Raw genomic sequence first — 18311 nt, 5'->3', positions numbered from 1 at the left:
GGGGGAGGAGCAGGGGGGAGGAGCAGGGGGGAGGAGCAGGGGGAGGAGCAGGGAAGAGGGGCAGGGGGGAGGGGCAGGGGGGAGGGGCAGGGGGGAGGAACAAGGAGAAAAGGAGGATAGGATATTAGTTAGGATCTTTTACATTTGAAATAAGGTTTTTGCAGCCTCTCTCCCTCCTTCCCTCCCTCCCTCCCTCCCTCCCTCCCTCCCTCCCTCCCTCCCTCCCTCCCTCCCTCCCTCCCTCCCTCCCTCCCTCCCTCCCTCCCTCCCTCCCTCCCTCCCTCCCTCCCTCTTTCCTTCCCTCCCTCCCTCTTTCCTTCCCTCCCTCCCTCCTTCCCTCCCTCCCTCCCTCCCTCCCTCCCTCCCTCCCTCCCCTCCCTCCCTCCCTCCCTCCCTCCCTCCCTCCCTCCCTCCCTCCCTCCCTCCCTCTTTCCTTCCCTCCCTCCCTCTTTCCTTCCCTCCCTCCCTCCTTCCCTCCCTCCCTCCCTCCCTCCCTCCCTCCCTCCCTCCCTCCCTCCCTCCCTCCCTCCCTCCCTCCCTCCCTCCCTCCCTCCCTCCCTCCCTCCCTCCTTCTCACTCCGGCAGTTGCGTCGCGAGGCGTCTCCGTAGTAACCACTCTTGCAGACTCCGCAGTCTGGCCCCTCCGTGTTGTACAGACACTTCCTGCATTCGCCGCTGCGCCGGTCACATGACCCCAGGTCCGACATGTCGATGTTGTTGCTGCACCTGCACGGCTGGCACCGCCCACCGGGCTGGGAGGGGTTACCGTAGAAACCAGGAGCGCACTCCTCACACCTCGAGCCTGAGGAGGAGAGAGAGAGAGAGGCTGAGCGAAGACTAAGAGAGAGAGAGAGAGAGATAGAGGGCCCTATCTTGCACCCAGCGCAATTGACTTAGTCAACGACGCAAGTGTCATTCCTAGTTTGCACTCGACGCAAAGCCGACTTTTCCCTCCACAGACGCAGGTCGAAATGACTTTGCGCTCCCGTGGGCGGTTCAGCGAAAAAGGAGGCGTGTTCCGGTGCAAACGTTCCCTGCTGCTATTTTGCAGTTTCCGAAAAACAATTCCACTACTGACCAGGAAAAACGTGGTTTAAAGTCAATGGCGTAATATTCAGATGCTATTTTAAGGGCGTAAGCTTAGTCCGTGCACACTGCTGGCGAGGCCAGGGTCTTCTTTCTGCGAAGCTCAGTTACTTTGTTTTGGTTTATGGCGTGTTACATTTCTTCAATGATTATAAAAAGATTTTCACAAGGAATTTCTATGTATGTGAACTTCATTTGTAACAACGGTGGCAATTTCCTCCCATGACTGTTTATCCGAAGCTAATTTGGTTAGGTTTCTTCTCCCATGCCGATCAGAATGAGAATTCGGTTTATTCGCCATGAAGCTTATGTTACACAAATACGCGATTTGCTGTGGTAGGAAGGTGCAAACAATAAACATATGCTGGTATAAATTAAGTACATTACTTAAACTAATGCTAAGAACTAAACAATTTTAAAATATAACAATTTAAAAAAATATATATACATGTAAAAATAAGAATAATAATTTGAATGAGTAGCATGAGTGGGCAATTTAGTGCAATGAGAAAACTGCTCTGCCTTTCTCATACAATGTCACTTCTGTATATTTTACGGCCCTGACGACAACGTTGATCTCCTCGGCTGTGAACCGCTGGCGTGCGCCTGGCAAATCCGCCGTTAATAGCAATTCGCTATGGAACAAGCGCTGCTCTTAAAGGGAATGTGAGATGATGCTCTGATTGGTTTATTGCACGTTACGCCCAAACCACACCCATTAGTAATGTAGCTACTTCAGACCAACCCTTTTTAGATTTGCGCCAGGCGCAAAGTCATTTATTCCGCCGGCAAAATAACAACCAAGCTGAAGTCACGCCCACAAAGTTACTTGCGCTTTGCGTTTTGATACTTGCGTTTCAGATCGTCAAAATAGGGGGGAGAGAGAGAGAGAGAGAGAGAGAGAGGGGGAGAGAGAGAGAGATAGAGAGGGGGAGAGAGAGAGAGAGAGAGAGAGAGAGAGAGGGGGGGGGAGAGAGACAGAGATAAAGAGAGAGAGAGAGAGAGAGAGGGGAAAGAGAGAGAGAGAGAGAGAGAGGGGAGAGAGAGAGAGAGAGAGAGAGAGAGAGAGAGAGAGAGAGAGAGAGAGAGAGAGAGAGAGAGAGAGAGCAGAAGACGGAGAAGGGAGGTGGTGGGAGTGGACAGGATGTGGGAGGGGCTTAGTATGATAGACAGCCTCCAGCTGCCACCCCCTCCCGCCCCCTCCCCCGACAGGATATCCTGAGATTACAGCCCCGTACAGGAGAGTTGACAGTGTGGACCATGTGATAACAGGAACCCAGTGGAGGAGGTGAGGGAGGGGGGGGGCAGAGATAGGGAGGGGGGGCAGTCTTACAAACACAAGGGGCTATGTATCTGTCTGGTCTGGATAGAGCCCTCATGTTCCACCATGAAGTACCAGATGCAACCCTAACATTCCATGAATAACCCTATACTGTTTCCATTGGAACCCTAATGTTCCACATACAACTAAAATATTCCTCATAGAACCATAATGTTCCACATTTAACCTAATTATTATACAGATACAACCTTGATGTTCCAGAAAGAACAAACTTTAATGTTCCACATAGAACCCCAGATGTTCCATGTTCTGGGGGGGGGGGGCTGAAGCCATGCAGCGAGTGTCGTAGGAGGTGGGAGGGGAGGGAGTGGGGGGTCACCACCTCTCTCCTCCTCTACCAATGAGGGGGAGAGTAGAGAGTAGGCGAGAGAGGAGAGAGAGGAGGAGGAGGAGAGGGGAGAGAAGGAGGACAGCCGAGAGGAGAGGAGGAGAGAGGAGAACAGAGAGGAGAGAGAGGAGGAGGAGGAGAGGGGAGAGAAGGAGGACAGCCGAGAGGAGAGGAGGAGAGAGGAGAACAGAGAGAAGAGGAGGAGGAGGAGAGGAAAAAAGGAAAGAAGACATGATAGGAGGAGACAGAGGAAGGCATGGCCTGACCTGTGTAACCTTGGTTACAGTTGCAGACCACCTGTCTGTTGCGGTTGTCCTGGTAACAGGAAGCAGCAAAATGGCGTCCGGTGTCTGGCCCGTCTGGACAGGGGCACGGGCGGCACTGGTTACCTGTGCCCAGAACAGGGTTACCGTAGTAACCATTGGCACACCTTGGAATGGGAAAGAGGGCGTGTCAGTTTGAGAAACACACCTGTCACACACACACCTGTCACACACAGAGCACACCTGTCACACACAGAGCACACACACACCTGTCACACACAGAGCACACACATACCTGTCACACACAGAGCACACACACACACCTGTCACACACAGAGCACACACACCTGTCACACACACACCTGTCACACACACACACACCTGTCACACACACACACACCTGTCACAAACAGAGCACACACACACCTGTCACACACAGAGCACACACACACCTGTCACACACAGAGCACACACACACCTGTCACACACAGAGCACACACACACACCTGTCACAAACACACCGGTCACACACACACACACCTGTCACACACACCGGTCACACACACACCTGTCACACACAGAGCACACACACACACCTGTCACAAACACACCGGTCACACACACACACACCTGTCACACACACCGGTCACACACACACCTGTCACACACAGAGCACACACACACACCTGTCACAAACACACCGGTCACACACACACACACCTGTCACACACACCGGTCACACACACACCTGTCACACACAGAGCACACACACACACCTGTCACAAACACACCGGTCACACACACACACACCTGTCACACACACCGGTCACACACACACCTGTCACACACAGAGCACACACACACACCTGTCACAAACACACCGGTCACACACACACACACCTGTCACACACACCGGTCACACACACACCTGTCACACACACCGGTCACACACACACACACCTGTCACACACACCGGTCACACACACACACACCTGTCACACTTGTCACCCCCGGTGTGGTGTCTGCAGCCCAGGCAGGCTCCAGTCCTCTGGTCACAGGCATCTGCGTGGCTGTTACACTCGCAGGCCCGGCAGTTAGGGAAGCCCCAGTGACCCGGCTGGCACGCGTCGCAGTGCAAACCAAACGCACCCGCGCGACACGGGCACTGACCAGCCAGCTGGTCACAGAACCTAGAGAGGGAGCCCTCCACGCTGCAGTCACAGGCTGGGGGAGGGGAGGGGGGTTAGGGGGTTTGGAGGTGGCAGGGGGGGCCATATGAGCATTCTGTGTGTGTGTGTGTGTGTGTGTGTGTAGGTGAAAGTCTGTGTGTGTGTCCTCACCTTTACATCCTGCAGGTCCAAACCCGTATGTCCCAGGGGCACACTGGTTGCAGCGTCGTCCAATCACATTGGGCCTGCAGTGACACTGGCCCCCACGCACCTTGCACACGGAGCTGAACGCCCCCTGGAGGTCACACCCACACACTGTGGGGGCGAGGCGTTCATGGACGAAGTTAATATAGAGCTCATCATAGAGGTAAGAGAGTTGGTGTGATCTGCATGGGGGGGGTTGAGACGTATGCAGCGCTCCGTCACACAAACACACACACACGGACACACACGCACACACACACAGGGGCGTCCTATAGGGGGGGAAAGTGAGGACAATTCTAAGGGCCCCTGACTGACCCCTGACTGACCCCCAAAAATTAGGCTGAAACATATTTTTTTCTTTCTTTTCAAGGGGCCCAAAATTCGTGGCGGCGCCCCTGCACACACACACAGGGTTGAGACGTACGCAGTGCTCCGTCGTTGATGACGGCAGACATGCTGGTCATGAGCTCGGCACAGAAGTCACTCATAGCGGGACGGATCACCGCCTTGCCGCCATCATGGCAACGGTAGCGCTCATAACTCTGTTTCCTGGCAACAGAGGAGGGGTCTCCGGCGGTGAACATCTCCAGGGAGGAGTAGCGAGGGAGCAAGGAGATCTGGAGGGATGGACAGAGGGAGAGAGTCAGAGCATCAGGGAGTCAGAGCGTCAGGGAGTCAGAGCGTCAGAGCATCAGAGAGTCAGAGCGTCAGGGAGTCAGAGCATCAGGGAGTCAGAGTGTCAGGGAGTCAAAACGCCAAAGCTTCAGAGAGTCAGAGCATCAGAGAGTCAGAGCGTCAGGGAGTCAGAGCGTCAGAGTCAGAGCGTCAGAGTCAGAGCGTCAGGGAGTCAGAGAGTCAGAGCGTCAGGGAGTCAGAGCGTCAGAGCATCAGAGCGTCAGAGTCAGAGCGTCAGGGAGTCAGAGAGTCAGAGCGTCAGGGAGTCAGAGCATCAGAGCGTCAGAGTCAGAGCGTCAGGGAGTCAGAGCATCAGAGTCAGAGCGTCAGAGAGTCAGAGCATCAGAGGGTCAGAGTCAGAGCGTCAGGGAGTCAGAGCGTCAGGGAGTCAGAGCGTCAGGGAGTCTGAGGGTCAGAGCGTCAGGGAGTCAGAGCGTCAGGGAGTCAGAGCGTCAGGGTGTCAGAGCGTCAGGGAGTCAAAGAGTCAGAGCGTCAGGGAGTCAGAGCGTCAGGGAGTCAGAGCATCAGAGGGTCAGAGTCAGAGCGTCAGGGAGTCAGAGCGTCAGGGAGTCTGAGGGTCAGAGCGTCAGGGAGTCAGGGAGTCAGAGCGTCAGGGTGTCAGAGCGTCAGGGTGTCAGAGCGTCAGGGATTCAGAGCGTCAGGTAGTCAGAGCGTCAGGGAGTCAAAGAGTCAGAGCGTCAGGGAGTCAGAGCGTCAGGGAGTCAGAGAGTCAGAGAGTCAGAGCGTCAGGGAGTCAGAGCGTCAGGGAGTCAGAGCGTCAGAGCGTCAGGGAGTCAGAGCGTCAGGGAGTCAGAGCGTCAGAGAGTCAGAGCGTCAGGGAGTCAGAGCGTCAGGGAGTCAGAGAGTCAGAGCGTCAGGGAGTCAGAGCGTCAGGGAGTCAGATAGTCAGGTTCTACTCACAGAGTCCACCAGGATGTAGATGTTGGAGGAGCCGGTCAGAATGTTGTTGCCGTCTTGGTAACGGATGAACTCCAGCCTCAGAGTATAACTCACCCCTCTCTCCAGACACACAGACTGGGGCAGCACCACCAACCTGCACACACACGGATTAATACACTACATATATATTATTTTTATATATATATATATATATATATATATATATATAAATATTCGTGGTGGGCATAGATAATTTTTAAAAATCCAGATGAATCTCACTGTCATATTGACATTAATCTAGATTAATCTCGATTAAAATGGCTCATTAGAATTCCGCCGAAGTCATTCAGAATGTGTGCTACCCAAGTAATGACTAAAAGTAAGTCTTTGAGAACGGGTTTCTCAAGCCAGGTGGCACATTAGACCAGGGGCTCATCTCCTGTTTCCAAAATGCATCACAAACTGCTTGAGAAAGCTGTTCTACTATGATTATTGGTGAAGAAAATAAGATGTTTATTAACTGTTTATTAGATTAGTTAGTTTGGCTCGGTTGCACTCAAACAGTAGTTTGACGACGACTCTTCCCCTGCGCTACATCAGTGCTTGGCCCGGCATCTTCCGCATTAGCTAAGGGATGCTTTGCGTTTAGGTGGTATTTGAGACTGGAAGAACTTGTACAGTAAACCAATTCCGCATAGCACAAGGTTCAAACAATCTTAGTCTTGTCGAGGTTTCCATTGGGAAGCTTCTTAAAAATACATTTTCCCTGAAGCAAACCAGGCGGCTTCATAGCTGCATCCATGTTAGCACGTCACGTTTGATGTGATAATTTCATACACAAAGTATACACACAGGTTCGAAGACTCGTTCTCGCTCCCTACAGTGCAATTCGGCTAGGTATACATCCGCGCTAAAATATCAGGTGAAAGTCATCATACCTTGCGTAGTATAGACCCAGCTCCCAAGCCAACTTTGAGAATAGATTAACGGCAATATTTTATGTATTGAGCGATAAGAGTCTCACGTTAATGCAGCACGTTAACGCCGATAACGGCCCACCACTAATAAATAGTCTCTGTATGAACAGCGTGCGTGCGTTTGTGTGTGTCACCTGGAGCCAGCTGGCAGAGAGAGCGAGCGTCTGTCGTCAGCAGGGATGGTGTTCCCACAGGGGCTGCTGGTCGGGATGGGCCCTGGACGCTCCACGATCACACGCAGCTCCTCCCAGTTCCTGGGGAGCTGTGAGCGCACGCACACACACACAGCACGGTCAACACACACACACAGCATCAACACACACACACACAGCATCAACACACACACACAGCATCAACACACACACACAGCATCAACACACACACACACAGCATCAACACACACACACACACAGCACGGTCAACACACACACACAGCATCAACACACACACACACAGCATCAACACACACACACAGCATCAACACACACACGCACAGCATCAACACACACACACAGCATCAACACACACACACAGCATCAACACACACACACAGCATCAACACACACACACACAGCATCAACACACACACACAGCATCAACACACACACACACACGCACAGGATGAACACACACACACAGCATCAACACACACACACACAGCATCAACACACACACACAGCATCAACACACACACACACACAGGATGAACACACACACAAGCCCACACTCATGCCGACCTGTGTCTCGTAGCGTATGAGCAGGTCATACTCCATGGAGAAGGGCACATTGTTGATGGAGAAGTCCAGGCTTCCCCCCTCTGGCACGCGGGCGAACCCAGTACCCGTCCAGGAGGCTGCGGCCTGCTGCTCCCTGAGCTCCACGCTGCAGCCCTGACACACACACACACACACACACACACACACACACACACACAGTGTCAAACACCAAGTAGAAGAGACATGTAGACAGAAAAGTATGGGTACCTGGCCCACTAAGGCAGAAGTCCTACAGTATGGGTACCTGGCCCACTAAGGCAGAAGTCCTACAGTATGGGTACCTGGCCCACTAAGGCAGCAGTCCTACAGTATGGGTACCTGGCCCACTAAGGCAGCAGTCCTACAGTATGGGTACCTGTCCCATCCCAGCCAGCTCAGCCTCGTACGTCAGGTGGTCCAGAGCCATGAAGAAATACCCAGAGAGCACCTGGGTGCACTGGCGGCCGGTCATGTGACTACGACAGCGACACTGGCCTGTCTCCATGGAGCAGCTGAGGACACACACACGGCTCATGTTACCATGACAGGAGAGGGCAGCAGAGAGTACAGAACACAGGTTACTCACTGGTTGTCTGTGGCTCCGCCCACATCGCAGTCACAGTCCCGGCAGCCTCTCTGGTCGTGGCTCAGAGCCCAGTGTTCCGGCTGGGGGAGGGGCATAGACACACAGACAGGCAGTAAGACAGACAGGCAGTAAGACAGACAGGCAGGCAGGCAGGCAGGCAGGCAGGCAGACAGGTAGGCAGACCAACAGGCGAGAGTTATTTTTGTTATGAAATAACTTCCAGTTATTTAAGGGATTCCAGACTATTTCAGCAGCAGCCTGAACTGGACTGAAATATAACATGGTGATTATCACACTCTGTTTCTGGAACGGACGACAGCTGACCATGTTAGGCAGCTGGAAGCCCACACCAACCGGACAGGCCTCACATCCCTGGGCTAAATTTAGAGTAAGCTCCAGACAAGAGGGCTCATTCCTGGGTCATGTTACTGGCAGAGCTGGGACACAAGGTGAGTTCTAATAGAAAGTGATTCACCGTGTAACACAGAGGGGCACATTGGGAGGCCCAGAGAGGGGGAGAGAGAGGAAGGGGGAGAGAAAGATGGCGGGAGAGAGGGGGCGAGGGAGAGAGAAGTAATAGGAGACTGGGCAACTGAGAAGGAGGGACAGAGCGACCAGAGAAGAGCAGAACAGAGAGAGAGAGGTGGAGGGAGGGAGAGAGAGTAGTGGAGAGAGAGATGGAGGGATGGAGAGAGAGAGAGGTGGAGAGAGAGATGGAGGGATGGAGAGAGAGAGAGGTGGAGAGAGAGAGAGAGAGAGGTGGAGAGAGAGGTGGAGGGATGGAGAGAGAGAGTGGTGGAGAGAGAGATGGAGGGATTGAGAGAGAGAGGTGGAGAGAGAGGTGGAGGGATGGAGAGAGAGAGTAGTGGAGAGAGAGGTGGAGGGATGGAGAGAGAGATGGAGAGAGAGAGAGAGAGTGGTGGAGAGGGAGGTGGAGGAAAAGCCAGAAGACAGAGTGATGGAGGTTGTCTCACCAGACACTGGTTACAGCTGCGCCCTGTCACCAGACGTTTACAGAAACAGTCTCCACTGACAGGGTCACACTGGGAGGCTCCTGACACCGTGCCCCGGGGGTCACACTGGCATGCTGGAGGGCAAAGGTCAAGGGTTAGGATAGGTAGATGATGTGATTCAGGAAGAACAAATGTCATGTTTAGGACGCGTCCTTAAACCCACCCTACCATACTATATAATACGTCCATAATACCCATACTAGCAGAACAACAGGGGATATTCTTCCTCCCCCTCCTCCCCCCCTACCCTCCCCCCCTCCCTTCCTCCTCCTCCTCTCCTCCTCCCGCCCTCCCCTCCCCTCCCCTCCCTCACGTTGGCAGCCTTGGGGGTCGTCGGCACTGAGCCCGTAGAAGCCAGAGAGGCAGCGGTCACAGCGAGGACCCTCCACATGCTGCTTGCAGCGACACTGCCCAGAGACAGAGCCCTGAGACGGGTCGTCCTGGCCGTCACACACCCCCCCCTCCATGGAGCCGTCTGGGTCACAGTCACAGGCTGGTGGGAATGGAAACAGGGGGGGTCAGGCTAGGGTCAGGATATTGAAAGAGACGCAAATCTTATAATCAGACACAGACATCCTCCAGACTCACCAACACACCCACACACCCACACCCCTCCCCCCTCCTCCAGACTCACTAACACACCCACACCCCCCCCCCTCCTCCAGACTCACCCACACACCCACACCCCTCCTCCAGACTCACCAACACACCCACACCCCCCCTCCTCCAGACTCACCAACACACCCCCCCTCCTCCAGACTTACCAACACACCCACACCCCCCCCCCTCCTCCAGACTCACCAACACACCCCCCCCTCCTCCAGACTTACCAACACACCCACACCCCCCCCCCCTCCAGACTCACCAACACACCCCCCCCTCCTCCAGACTTACCAACACACCCACACCCCCCCCCCCTCCTCCAGACTCACCAACACCCCCCCCCCCCCCCCCCCCTCCTCCAGACTCACCCACACACACCCCCCTCCTCCAGACTCACCAACACCCCCCCCTCCCCCCCCTCCTCCAGACTCACCCACACAGACACGGGGGTCTCTGATGTCCCTACTGGGGTCCTGGTAGTAGAAAGGTTTACACATGTCACAGTTGCGGCCCATGGTGTTGTGGAGACAGTCGTCACACACACCGCCGCTGGTGTTGCCCGTGGCCAGGAACACCGCCATGTCGAAGTGGCACTGGCTGGAGTGGCCGTTACAGGAGCATTCTGGGAGGGGAGAGAAGCCCTCGTGAGGTCACATGGTGGGCGCAGAAGTGATGACATCATCACTGCACGCTAACTGTCAGCAGCAGGAAACTACACGTTCGTTAGACTGATTAGTTAGCTTGTGGATTGAAGACTGGTTAGTTAACAGGTTGGTTAGCAGGTTAGTTAGCAGGTTAGCTGTACAAACTCTTGCAGGTTAGTTAGCAGGTTAGTTAGCAGGTTAGCTGTACTAACTCTTGCAGGTTAGTTAGCAGGTTAGTTAGCAGGTTAGTTAGTAGGTTAGTTAGCAGGTTAGCTGTACTAACTCTTGCAGGTTGGTTAGCAGGTTAGTTAGCAGGTTAGTTAACAGGTTAGTTAACAGGTTAGCTGTACTAACTCTTGCAGGTTAGTTAGCAGGTTAGTTAGCAGGTTAGTTAGCAGGTTAGCTGTACTAACTCTTGCAGGTTAGTTAGCAGGTTAGTTAGCAGGTTAGTTAACAGGTTAGCTGTACTAACTCTTGCAGGTTAGTTAACAGGTTAGCTGTACTAACTCTTGCAGGTTAGTTAGCAGGTTGGTTAGCAGGTTAGTTAGCAGGTTAGTTAACAGGTTAGTTAACAGGTTAGCTGTACTAACTCTTGCAGGTTAGTTAGCAGGTTAGTTAGCAGGTTAGTTAGCAGGTTAGCTGTACTAACTCTTGCAGGTTAGTTAGCAGGTTAGTTAGCAGGTTAGTTAACAGGTTAGCTGTACTAACTCTTGCAGGTTAGTTAGCAGGTTAGTTAGCAGGTTAGTTAACAGGTTAGCTGTACTAACTCTTGCAGGTTAGTTAGCAGGTTAGTTAGCAGGTTAGTTAGCAGGTTAGTTAACAGGTTAGCTGTACTAACTCTTGCAGGTTAGTTAGCAGGTTAGTTAGCAGGTTAGTTAACAGGTTAGTTAACAGGTTAGCTGTACTAACTCTTGCAGGCGTTGGTGTTGCGCCCCTCAGCTGGTCGCCATGGCAGGTCGTTATGGAAATCATCACACTGTTCACAGTTCAGACCATTGGTGTTGTGTTTGCAGACACACCTTCCATGGACCTGGAGACATGGGAACATGGAGGGATGGAGAGAGAGAGTGGAGGGAAAGAGAAAGGAACGTAAGAAGACAAGACAGAGACAGACAGACAGACAGAAAGACAGACAGACAGACAGAAAGACAGACAGACAGACAGACACAGAGAGACACAGACAGACAGACAGACAGACAGTGGGTTTGGAGAAGATGAGAGATACATGTTTTACATGGCCTGTGGTTATGGCAGTAACCCTCCACACCACCAGAGGGCACTGCTCCCATCACCCACCATGCCCTCGATGTCGTCCCTGATACCGTCAATGGGGGCACATTCGGAGGCGTGGCCGTAGCAGAAGCAGTTGCCGCGGACGACCAGCTCGTACATGGCGTAGTAATATTTGTCCTTGATCTCCTCCCGGGAGTCCAGCAGGTTGTCCCCCAGGGTGTGCAGCGTAGTGAAGTTGATACGCAGGTTAGTGATCTTCAGCTGGTCTGGGGGAGGGAGAGAGGAGGGAGGGAGGGAGGAGAGGAGGGAGGAGAGGCGGTGGGGGAGGGGAGAGAGGAGGGAGGGAGAGGAGAGGAAGGGAGGAGAGGCGGTGGGGGAGGGAGGGAGAGGAGAGAGAGGGAGGAGAGGCGGTGGGGGAGGGAGGGAGGGAGAGGAGAGAGAGGGAGGAGAGGAAGGGAGGAGAGGCGGTGGGGGAGGGAGGGAGGGAGAGGAGAGAGAGGGAGGAGAGGCGGTGGGGGAGGGAGGGAGAGGAGAGAGAGGGAGGAGAGGCGGTGGGGGAGGGAGGGAGAGGAGAGAGAGGGAGGAGAGAGAGAGAGAGAAGGGAGGAAAGGCGGTGGGGGAGGGAGGGAGAGGAGAGAGGGAGAGGAGAGGAAGGGAGGAGAGGCGGTGGGGGAGGGAGGTAGAGGAGAGAGAGGGAGGAGAGAGAGAGAGAAGGAAAAAAGAGGAGTGAAAAAAGGAAGTAAAAGGCAGGAAGACAAGAAGGAAGGGGGTAGGGAAGGGGAGGGGAGAAGGAGGATAGAAAGAGTGAGGTAGGGAAGAGGAGGAAGGAAGGGCAAATACAAGGAGAGAGAGGAGGGGGAGAGGGAGGTGGAGAGAGAGGAGAGTGAGGTGGAGAGAGGAGGGGGAGAGAAGAGGTGGAGAGAGAGGAGGTGGAGAGAGAGGAGAGGGAGGTGGAGGAGAGGGGGAGAGAGAGAGGAAACATGACAGGTTAGTTAGCAGCTGCATGATCGTTCCCAGCAGAGCCTGAAGTTTTACAGCCCTGTTCAGTCAATGTCTGTCATCACAATCATCTCACTCCTGTATGCAACGCTGACCCTTCCCTCTCTCACACACACACACACACACACACACACCAGGAGAAGGAAGTGCAGCCTGGTAGAGCATGACGGTTCTGAGAAGCATTGCCCTGGTGCATTATGGGTGAGTGAGTTCTAACAGTCTGTGACAGAATGTGTATTTTGAGAGGGGGAGGGAGGGGGAGGAGAGCACTCTACATCTTCTCTCTGTCTTCTCTCCCTTTGCTGTGAGAGAGGATCGCACACACACATTCACGTGACCTACACACGAGCACTCACACAATCCAGTTCTATCCAAGAAAGATGGATGTGTAGTTTTGGGATCGGGGGGTCAGAGGTCACTGTGAGGGTGTTAAAGAACCACTGTGTCACTGAGCAGGAAACTGAAACATCCTGACCTCCTGGCAGTCTAAATTAGAAGGAACATGTGTGGGAGGGAGGGAGGGAGGGAGGGAGGGAGGGAGGGAGGGAGGGAGGGAGGGAGGGAGGGAGGGAGGGAGGGAGGGAGGGAGGGAGGGAGGGAGGGAGGGAGGGAGGGAGGGAGGGAATTGAGAGAGAGAGGAAGAGGGGGGTGAGAGAGAAGGAGAGGGGGAGAGGGAGGAAGAGAGATAAAGAGAGAGGGAGAGAGACATAGAAAGAGAGAATGAGATGAAGAGAGAGTGTGTGGGAGTGATACAGAGCAGCTGTTTTCTTCATGTCTTCACAGAAATGTAATCCCACATGCTGTTTGGCAGCCCACAGTCAGGACAGTCCTGATCCATGTGAAGTGTTCTTAGAGATCTCCCCCTGTCTGCCAGACAGAGCCATACATCACTCCCACTGGAGGGACAAACCAGAGCTGGAAGTCCATTTACTTACTTAAGTAAATCTTTCTGGCATCAGTTTCACTATGGATTTTTCTGCCAACTTTTTACTTTCACTCATTTCATTTCTTTACACAAATATATAGAGTGAGGTAGGGTTAGGTAGGACGTGTGGAGAGTGAGGTAGGGTGAGGTAGGGTGAGGTAGGAGATGTGGAGAGTGAGGTAGAGTGAGGTAGGGTGAGGTAGGAGGTGTGGAGAGTGAGGTAGGGTGAGGTAGGAGGTGTGTAGGGTGAGGTAGGTTGAGGTAGGAGATGTGGAGAGTGAGGTAAGGTGAGGTAGGGTGAGGTAGGAGGTGTGGAGAGTGAGGTAGGGTGAGGTAGGAGGTGTGTAGGGTGAGGTAGGGTGAGGTACGAGGTGTGGAGAGTGAGATAGGGTGAGGTAGGAGGTGTGGAGAGTGAGGTAGGGTGAGGTATGAGCGAGGACCTACTCTGGATGTTGGGACTGTAAGGATCCTCTATCCTGATGGATGGCTCCAGAACCCGGTAGATTACCTAGGAAACGAGCACAGGCAGCACACAGCAATACTCTCTCAGTAAACACAATACAAATGGTGCTCAACAAGCAACCAATCAGTGGCGGTTTCACCCTCAATCGGCCAACCAGAAGGGTGTACCGGTCGCATTCCTGGCCAATGAAAAGGGCCAATGACTGAAGCCTTTTCCCTGCTGCTCAGTGGGCCTCACCTCTCCCTCGGTGGAGGGCTCGATGTCGGAATAGCGAGACTCGCAGATGACGTCATCCACGACGCGGTGCGCGTCCCGCGATACAGACGGGAAGTGGGCGGAGCAGTCGTAGGAGAAGTAGCGGTACGCCTTCCAGGAGCGCCCGAAATCTGCCGACCGCTCAATCACCATGGCAGCCGGGCGGAACGTCTAAGGGGGTCAGGGTCAGAGGTGGGGTCAAAGGTCAAGTCTCCTGGTTCAGTTTGGATGTTATGGTTAATGTATCCTGATTTAGTTCTGATGACTGAATATGTACATTTTTTTACATATATATGAAAATATATATACTGACTATCTACAGTATTTAGTATTATATACGGTATATATCAATATCATTTAAATATATTTCTACATTGTGTATATCTGTATATTTAGTGTTCTACCTTAAAGGTCATGATCAGGTGGGTGAAGTGGAACTCTGCCTCCAGGTCCAACTGCAGATATACATCTGACTTTCCTGGAGGGAGAGAGGCAGAGAGAGAGGGGAGAGAGAGAGGAGGGGAGGAAGACGGAGAGAGAGAGAGAGGGGGGAGAGAGAGAGAGGGGGAGAGAGAGACAGGGGGAGAGAGAGAGAGACAGGGAGAGAGAGAGAGAGAGGGACAGAGAGAGAGAAGGGGGGAGAGAGAGAGGGGAGAGAGACAGGGATAGGGAGAGAGAGGAGGAGAGATAGGTAGTATAGATAAGAATTAAAAACACAAAGCAACTAATCAATGTCATATTCAGAGGACAGGGTCTGTTTCAGAGGCCAGGGTCATATTCAGAGGACAGGGTCTGTTTCAGAGGCCAGGGTCATATTCAGAGGACAGGGTCTGTTTCAGAGGCCAGGGTCATATTCAGAGGACAGGGTCTGTTTCAGAGGCCAGGGTCATATTCAGAGGCCAGGGTCTGTTTCAGAGGCCAGGGTCATATTCAGAGGCCAGGGTCATATTCAGAGGCCAGGGTCAGTTTCAGAGGACAGGGTCTGTTTCAGAGGCTAGGGTCATATTCAGAGGCTTGGGTCATATTCAGAGGCCATGCCTTGATGCAACTGCATACTGAGAGAAACCATCACACACTCCCTAATGAATATCCACTTCTCCTCCACTTAGGAGTATGTGCACACACACACACCCTATCACACACACCCTACATATATACACCACACACACTTATAGTCGCACGCACACATACACCTGTTCAGTGTAGCAGACTCTAATGTAGCAAACCTGATTAAGCTGCTTGCAAGGAAGGAAGTGTGTGGTGTGTGTGTGTGTGGTGTGTGTGTGTGTGTGGTGTGTGTGTGTGGTGTGTGTGTGGTGTGTGTGGTGTGTGTGTGGTGTGTGTGTGGTGTGTGTGTGTGTGGTGTGTGTGGTGTGTGGTGTGTGGTGTGTGTGTGTGGTGTGTGTTGTGTGTGTGTGGTGTGTGTGTGTGTGGTGTGTGTGTGGTGTGTGTGTGTGGTGTGTGTTGTGTGTGTGTGGTGTGTGTGTGTTTTGATGGTTTGTGTTTGTGCCTTGTATAGTGTGTGTACTGTACATAGCACAAGCAGGCCACTGTGCTGTGTGTCACATACACCAGGACACCATGGCAACCAGGGGTATAAATACTGACTGCTTCCTGTCCCCCCCCCCCTTGCCCTCTTGTCCCCGTCCCCCCCCATCCCTTCCCAGACATGAGAGGCCTGTTGTTCTGTCTGTGTGTAACATGAGACAGCTACCTCTGATCCACAAAGTCCTACTGATGTCTCTGATATACATCTCTCGCTATATTTATATAGCTATATTTTTATATATCCATATCTCCCTTTCTTCCTCTTGTGTGTGTGTGTTTTTATGTATGAGTGTGTGTGTGTGTCTCACCGTTCTCTGACTGCCACCAGGACTTCTTGCGTGTGGGTTTGAAGGTGGTGATGACGTTCTCAATGCGGTGGCTGATGGTGTTGTAGGTGGGGTCGTATGGTCGACGGGAGTCACACTGGAAACACTTCTTCTCATCCTGAAGGGGTCAGGGGGTCAGGGGGTCAGGGGTCACACAGGAACAATGGGGGCAGTGGAGGGAGGGACACGCCCTCTGTAACCACAAGGACCTTAACCCCCACGACCCCCCCCCCCACACACACACACACCTGCAGGTAGCTGACCCCCCCCCCCACACACACACCTGCAGGTAGCTGACCCCACACACACACACACACACACCTGCAGGTGTCTGTCCCCCCCCCACACACACACACACCTGCAGGTGTCTGACCCCCCCCACACACACACACACACCTGCAGGTAGCTGACACCCCCCCACACACACACCTGCAGGTGGCTGACCCCCCACACACACACACACACACACACACACCTGCAGGTAGCTGACCCCCCCCCCCCCACACACACCTGCAGGTGGCTGACCCCCCACACACACACACACCTGCAGGTAGCTGACCCCCCCACACACACACACACACCTGCAGGTGGCTGACGATGCAGTATGGTTCTCTCTTCTTCAGACCGCAGGTGGACGAGGCCTTCAGGTTCTTCTCTCTCCCCACCAGCAGGTCCCCCGTTGCTGGGTAACAGCTGCCATGGCTACAGCCGTGGGCGTGGTCTGGCTCCAAAGCAACCGCAGTAGCCAGAGCTGGAGGAAGAGGATATGACATTGAGTGTGGGCGTGGCAGGTGGTGGGCGTGGCAGGTGGTGGGTGTAGCAGGTGGAGCGTGGGCGTGGCAGGTGATTGGTTAGTGTTGGACGACAGCTCTCAGAAGAAAACTTTACTTCCTACTTCCTGTTTTACCAATCACACAACGGACCCTGAACTCTTAGAACTTCCTGTGGAGAGAGGGGGAGAGAGAGGAAGAGCAAGGGGGTGGGGGAGAGAGAGGAAGGAGAGAGAGAGGGGGGAGAGGGAAAGAGAGAGGGGGGAGAGGGAAAGAGAGAGGGGGAGAGGGAAAGAGAGAGGGGGGAGAGGGAAAGAGAGAGGGGGGAGAGGGAAAGAGAGAGGGGGGAGAGGGAAAGAGAGAGGGGGAGAGGGAAAGAGAGAGGGGGAGAGGGAAAGAGAGAGGGGGGAGAGGGAAAGAGAGAGGGGGGAGAGGGAAAGAGAGAGGGGGAGAGGGAAAGAGAGAGGGGGGAGAGGGAAAGAGAGAGGGGGGAGAGGGAAAGAGAGAGGGGGAGAGGGAAAGAGAGAGGGGGGAGAGGGAAAGAGAGAGGGGGAGAGGGAAAGAGAGAGGGGGAGAGGGAAAGAGAGAGGGGGTTAGGGAGGGAGATAGAGAAGGGGTGGGGGGGTGAAGGGTCTATCTGAACTAAATCTGGAAAGTCATACAACAAACTAAGCTCTGACAGTGTGTGTGTATGTGTGTGTGTGTGTGTGTGTGTGTGTGTGTGTGTGTGTGTGTGTGTGACTTAATGGGTCAAGTATGAGTGGGTGTTTGAAAATAAACCTTTATGACAGCAAACAGCCATGGAACATTCCACAGGAGCCCTGAGGTGAGACCTCACAACCCCAGAGAGAGTGTGAGTGTGTGCGACAAAACACTTTTACACAACACACTCACACACTGTTGGTGTGAGGTATAGCATGTGTTTGAGTCAGTGTGTGTGTGTGTGTGTGTGTGTGTGACCTGACAGCCTGTTGTCTGCATCAACACAGTAAACCAGAGAGGGGACCATGGCTGGGGAGGTCGTGAGGTGTGCTTGCAGCCCCGGGGCCAGTTTGTTCACCTCCAAACCTGCTTTAAATAATATCAAAGGACCAAATGTTTGGAGAAAGACAATCATTTTTATGGGTGTAGTTTCCAGGGCACATAATTAGCAGCATACTGGTAAAATATGCAAGATGCTAGTAGATTTTCTATACTCATCAGCCCAAAAAACTATGGTAATCTATTGAGAAGCTAGAAATATGAAC

The 18311-nt window shown here is 53.3% G+C and overlaps 1 protein-coding gene across 2 annotated transcripts in view; it reads right to left on the bottom strand.

Moving 5' to 3' along the window:
* lamb2 (laminin, beta 2 (laminin S)) overlaps positions 1 to 18311 on the bottom strand; it is a 36825-nt gene that overhangs the window by 9554 nt on the left and 8960 nt on the right. Inside the window, exons 3-22 of one of the 2 annotated variants that reach the window (XM_084680887.1) lie at positions 16876 to 17045; positions 16277 to 16412; positions 14825 to 14898; positions 14403 to 14591; positions 14147 to 14210; positions 11842 to 12044; positions 11455 to 11575; positions 10335 to 10523; positions 9612 to 9791; positions 9260 to 9372; positions 8286 to 8365; positions 8076 to 8211; positions 7682 to 7834; positions 7079 to 7206; positions 5989 to 6121; positions 4817 to 5009; positions 4360 to 4503; positions 4012 to 4243; positions 3023 to 3186; positions 578 to 802 (exon numbers count right to left, since the gene is read on the bottom strand). In XM_084680887.1, coding sequence (XP_084537013.1) covers positions 578 to 802; positions 3023 to 3186; positions 4012 to 4243; positions 4360 to 4503; positions 4817 to 5009; positions 5989 to 6121; positions 7079 to 7206; positions 7682 to 7834; positions 8076 to 8211; positions 8286 to 8365; positions 9260 to 9372; positions 9612 to 9791; positions 10335 to 10523; positions 11455 to 11575; positions 11842 to 12044; positions 14147 to 14210; positions 14403 to 14591; positions 14825 to 14898; positions 16277 to 16412; positions 16876 to 17045 — 3027 coding nt within the window. The remainder of the gene's footprint in view (positions 1 to 577; positions 803 to 3022; positions 3187 to 4011; positions 4244 to 4359; positions 4504 to 4816; positions 5010 to 5988; positions 6122 to 7078; positions 7207 to 7681; positions 7835 to 8075; positions 8212 to 8285; positions 8366 to 9259; positions 9373 to 9611; positions 9792 to 10334; positions 10524 to 11454; positions 11576 to 11841; positions 12045 to 14146; positions 14211 to 14402; positions 14592 to 14824; positions 14899 to 16276; positions 16413 to 16875; positions 17046 to 18311) is intronic. The other variant, XM_084680888.1, reaches the window with a different exon arrangement.

The sequence above is a fragment of the Hypomesus nipponensis genome, chromosome 18, assembly GCF_054491055.1.
Source record: "Hypomesus nipponensis isolate SF chromosome 18, ASM5449105v1, whole genome shotgun sequence".
NCBI classification, from domain to species: Eukaryota; Metazoa; Chordata; class Actinopteri; order Osmeriformes; family Osmeridae; genus Hypomesus; species Hypomesus nipponensis.
The sequence above is the reverse complement of the archived record's forward strand: the minus strand, read 5'-3'. Positions and strand labels throughout refer to the sequence as shown.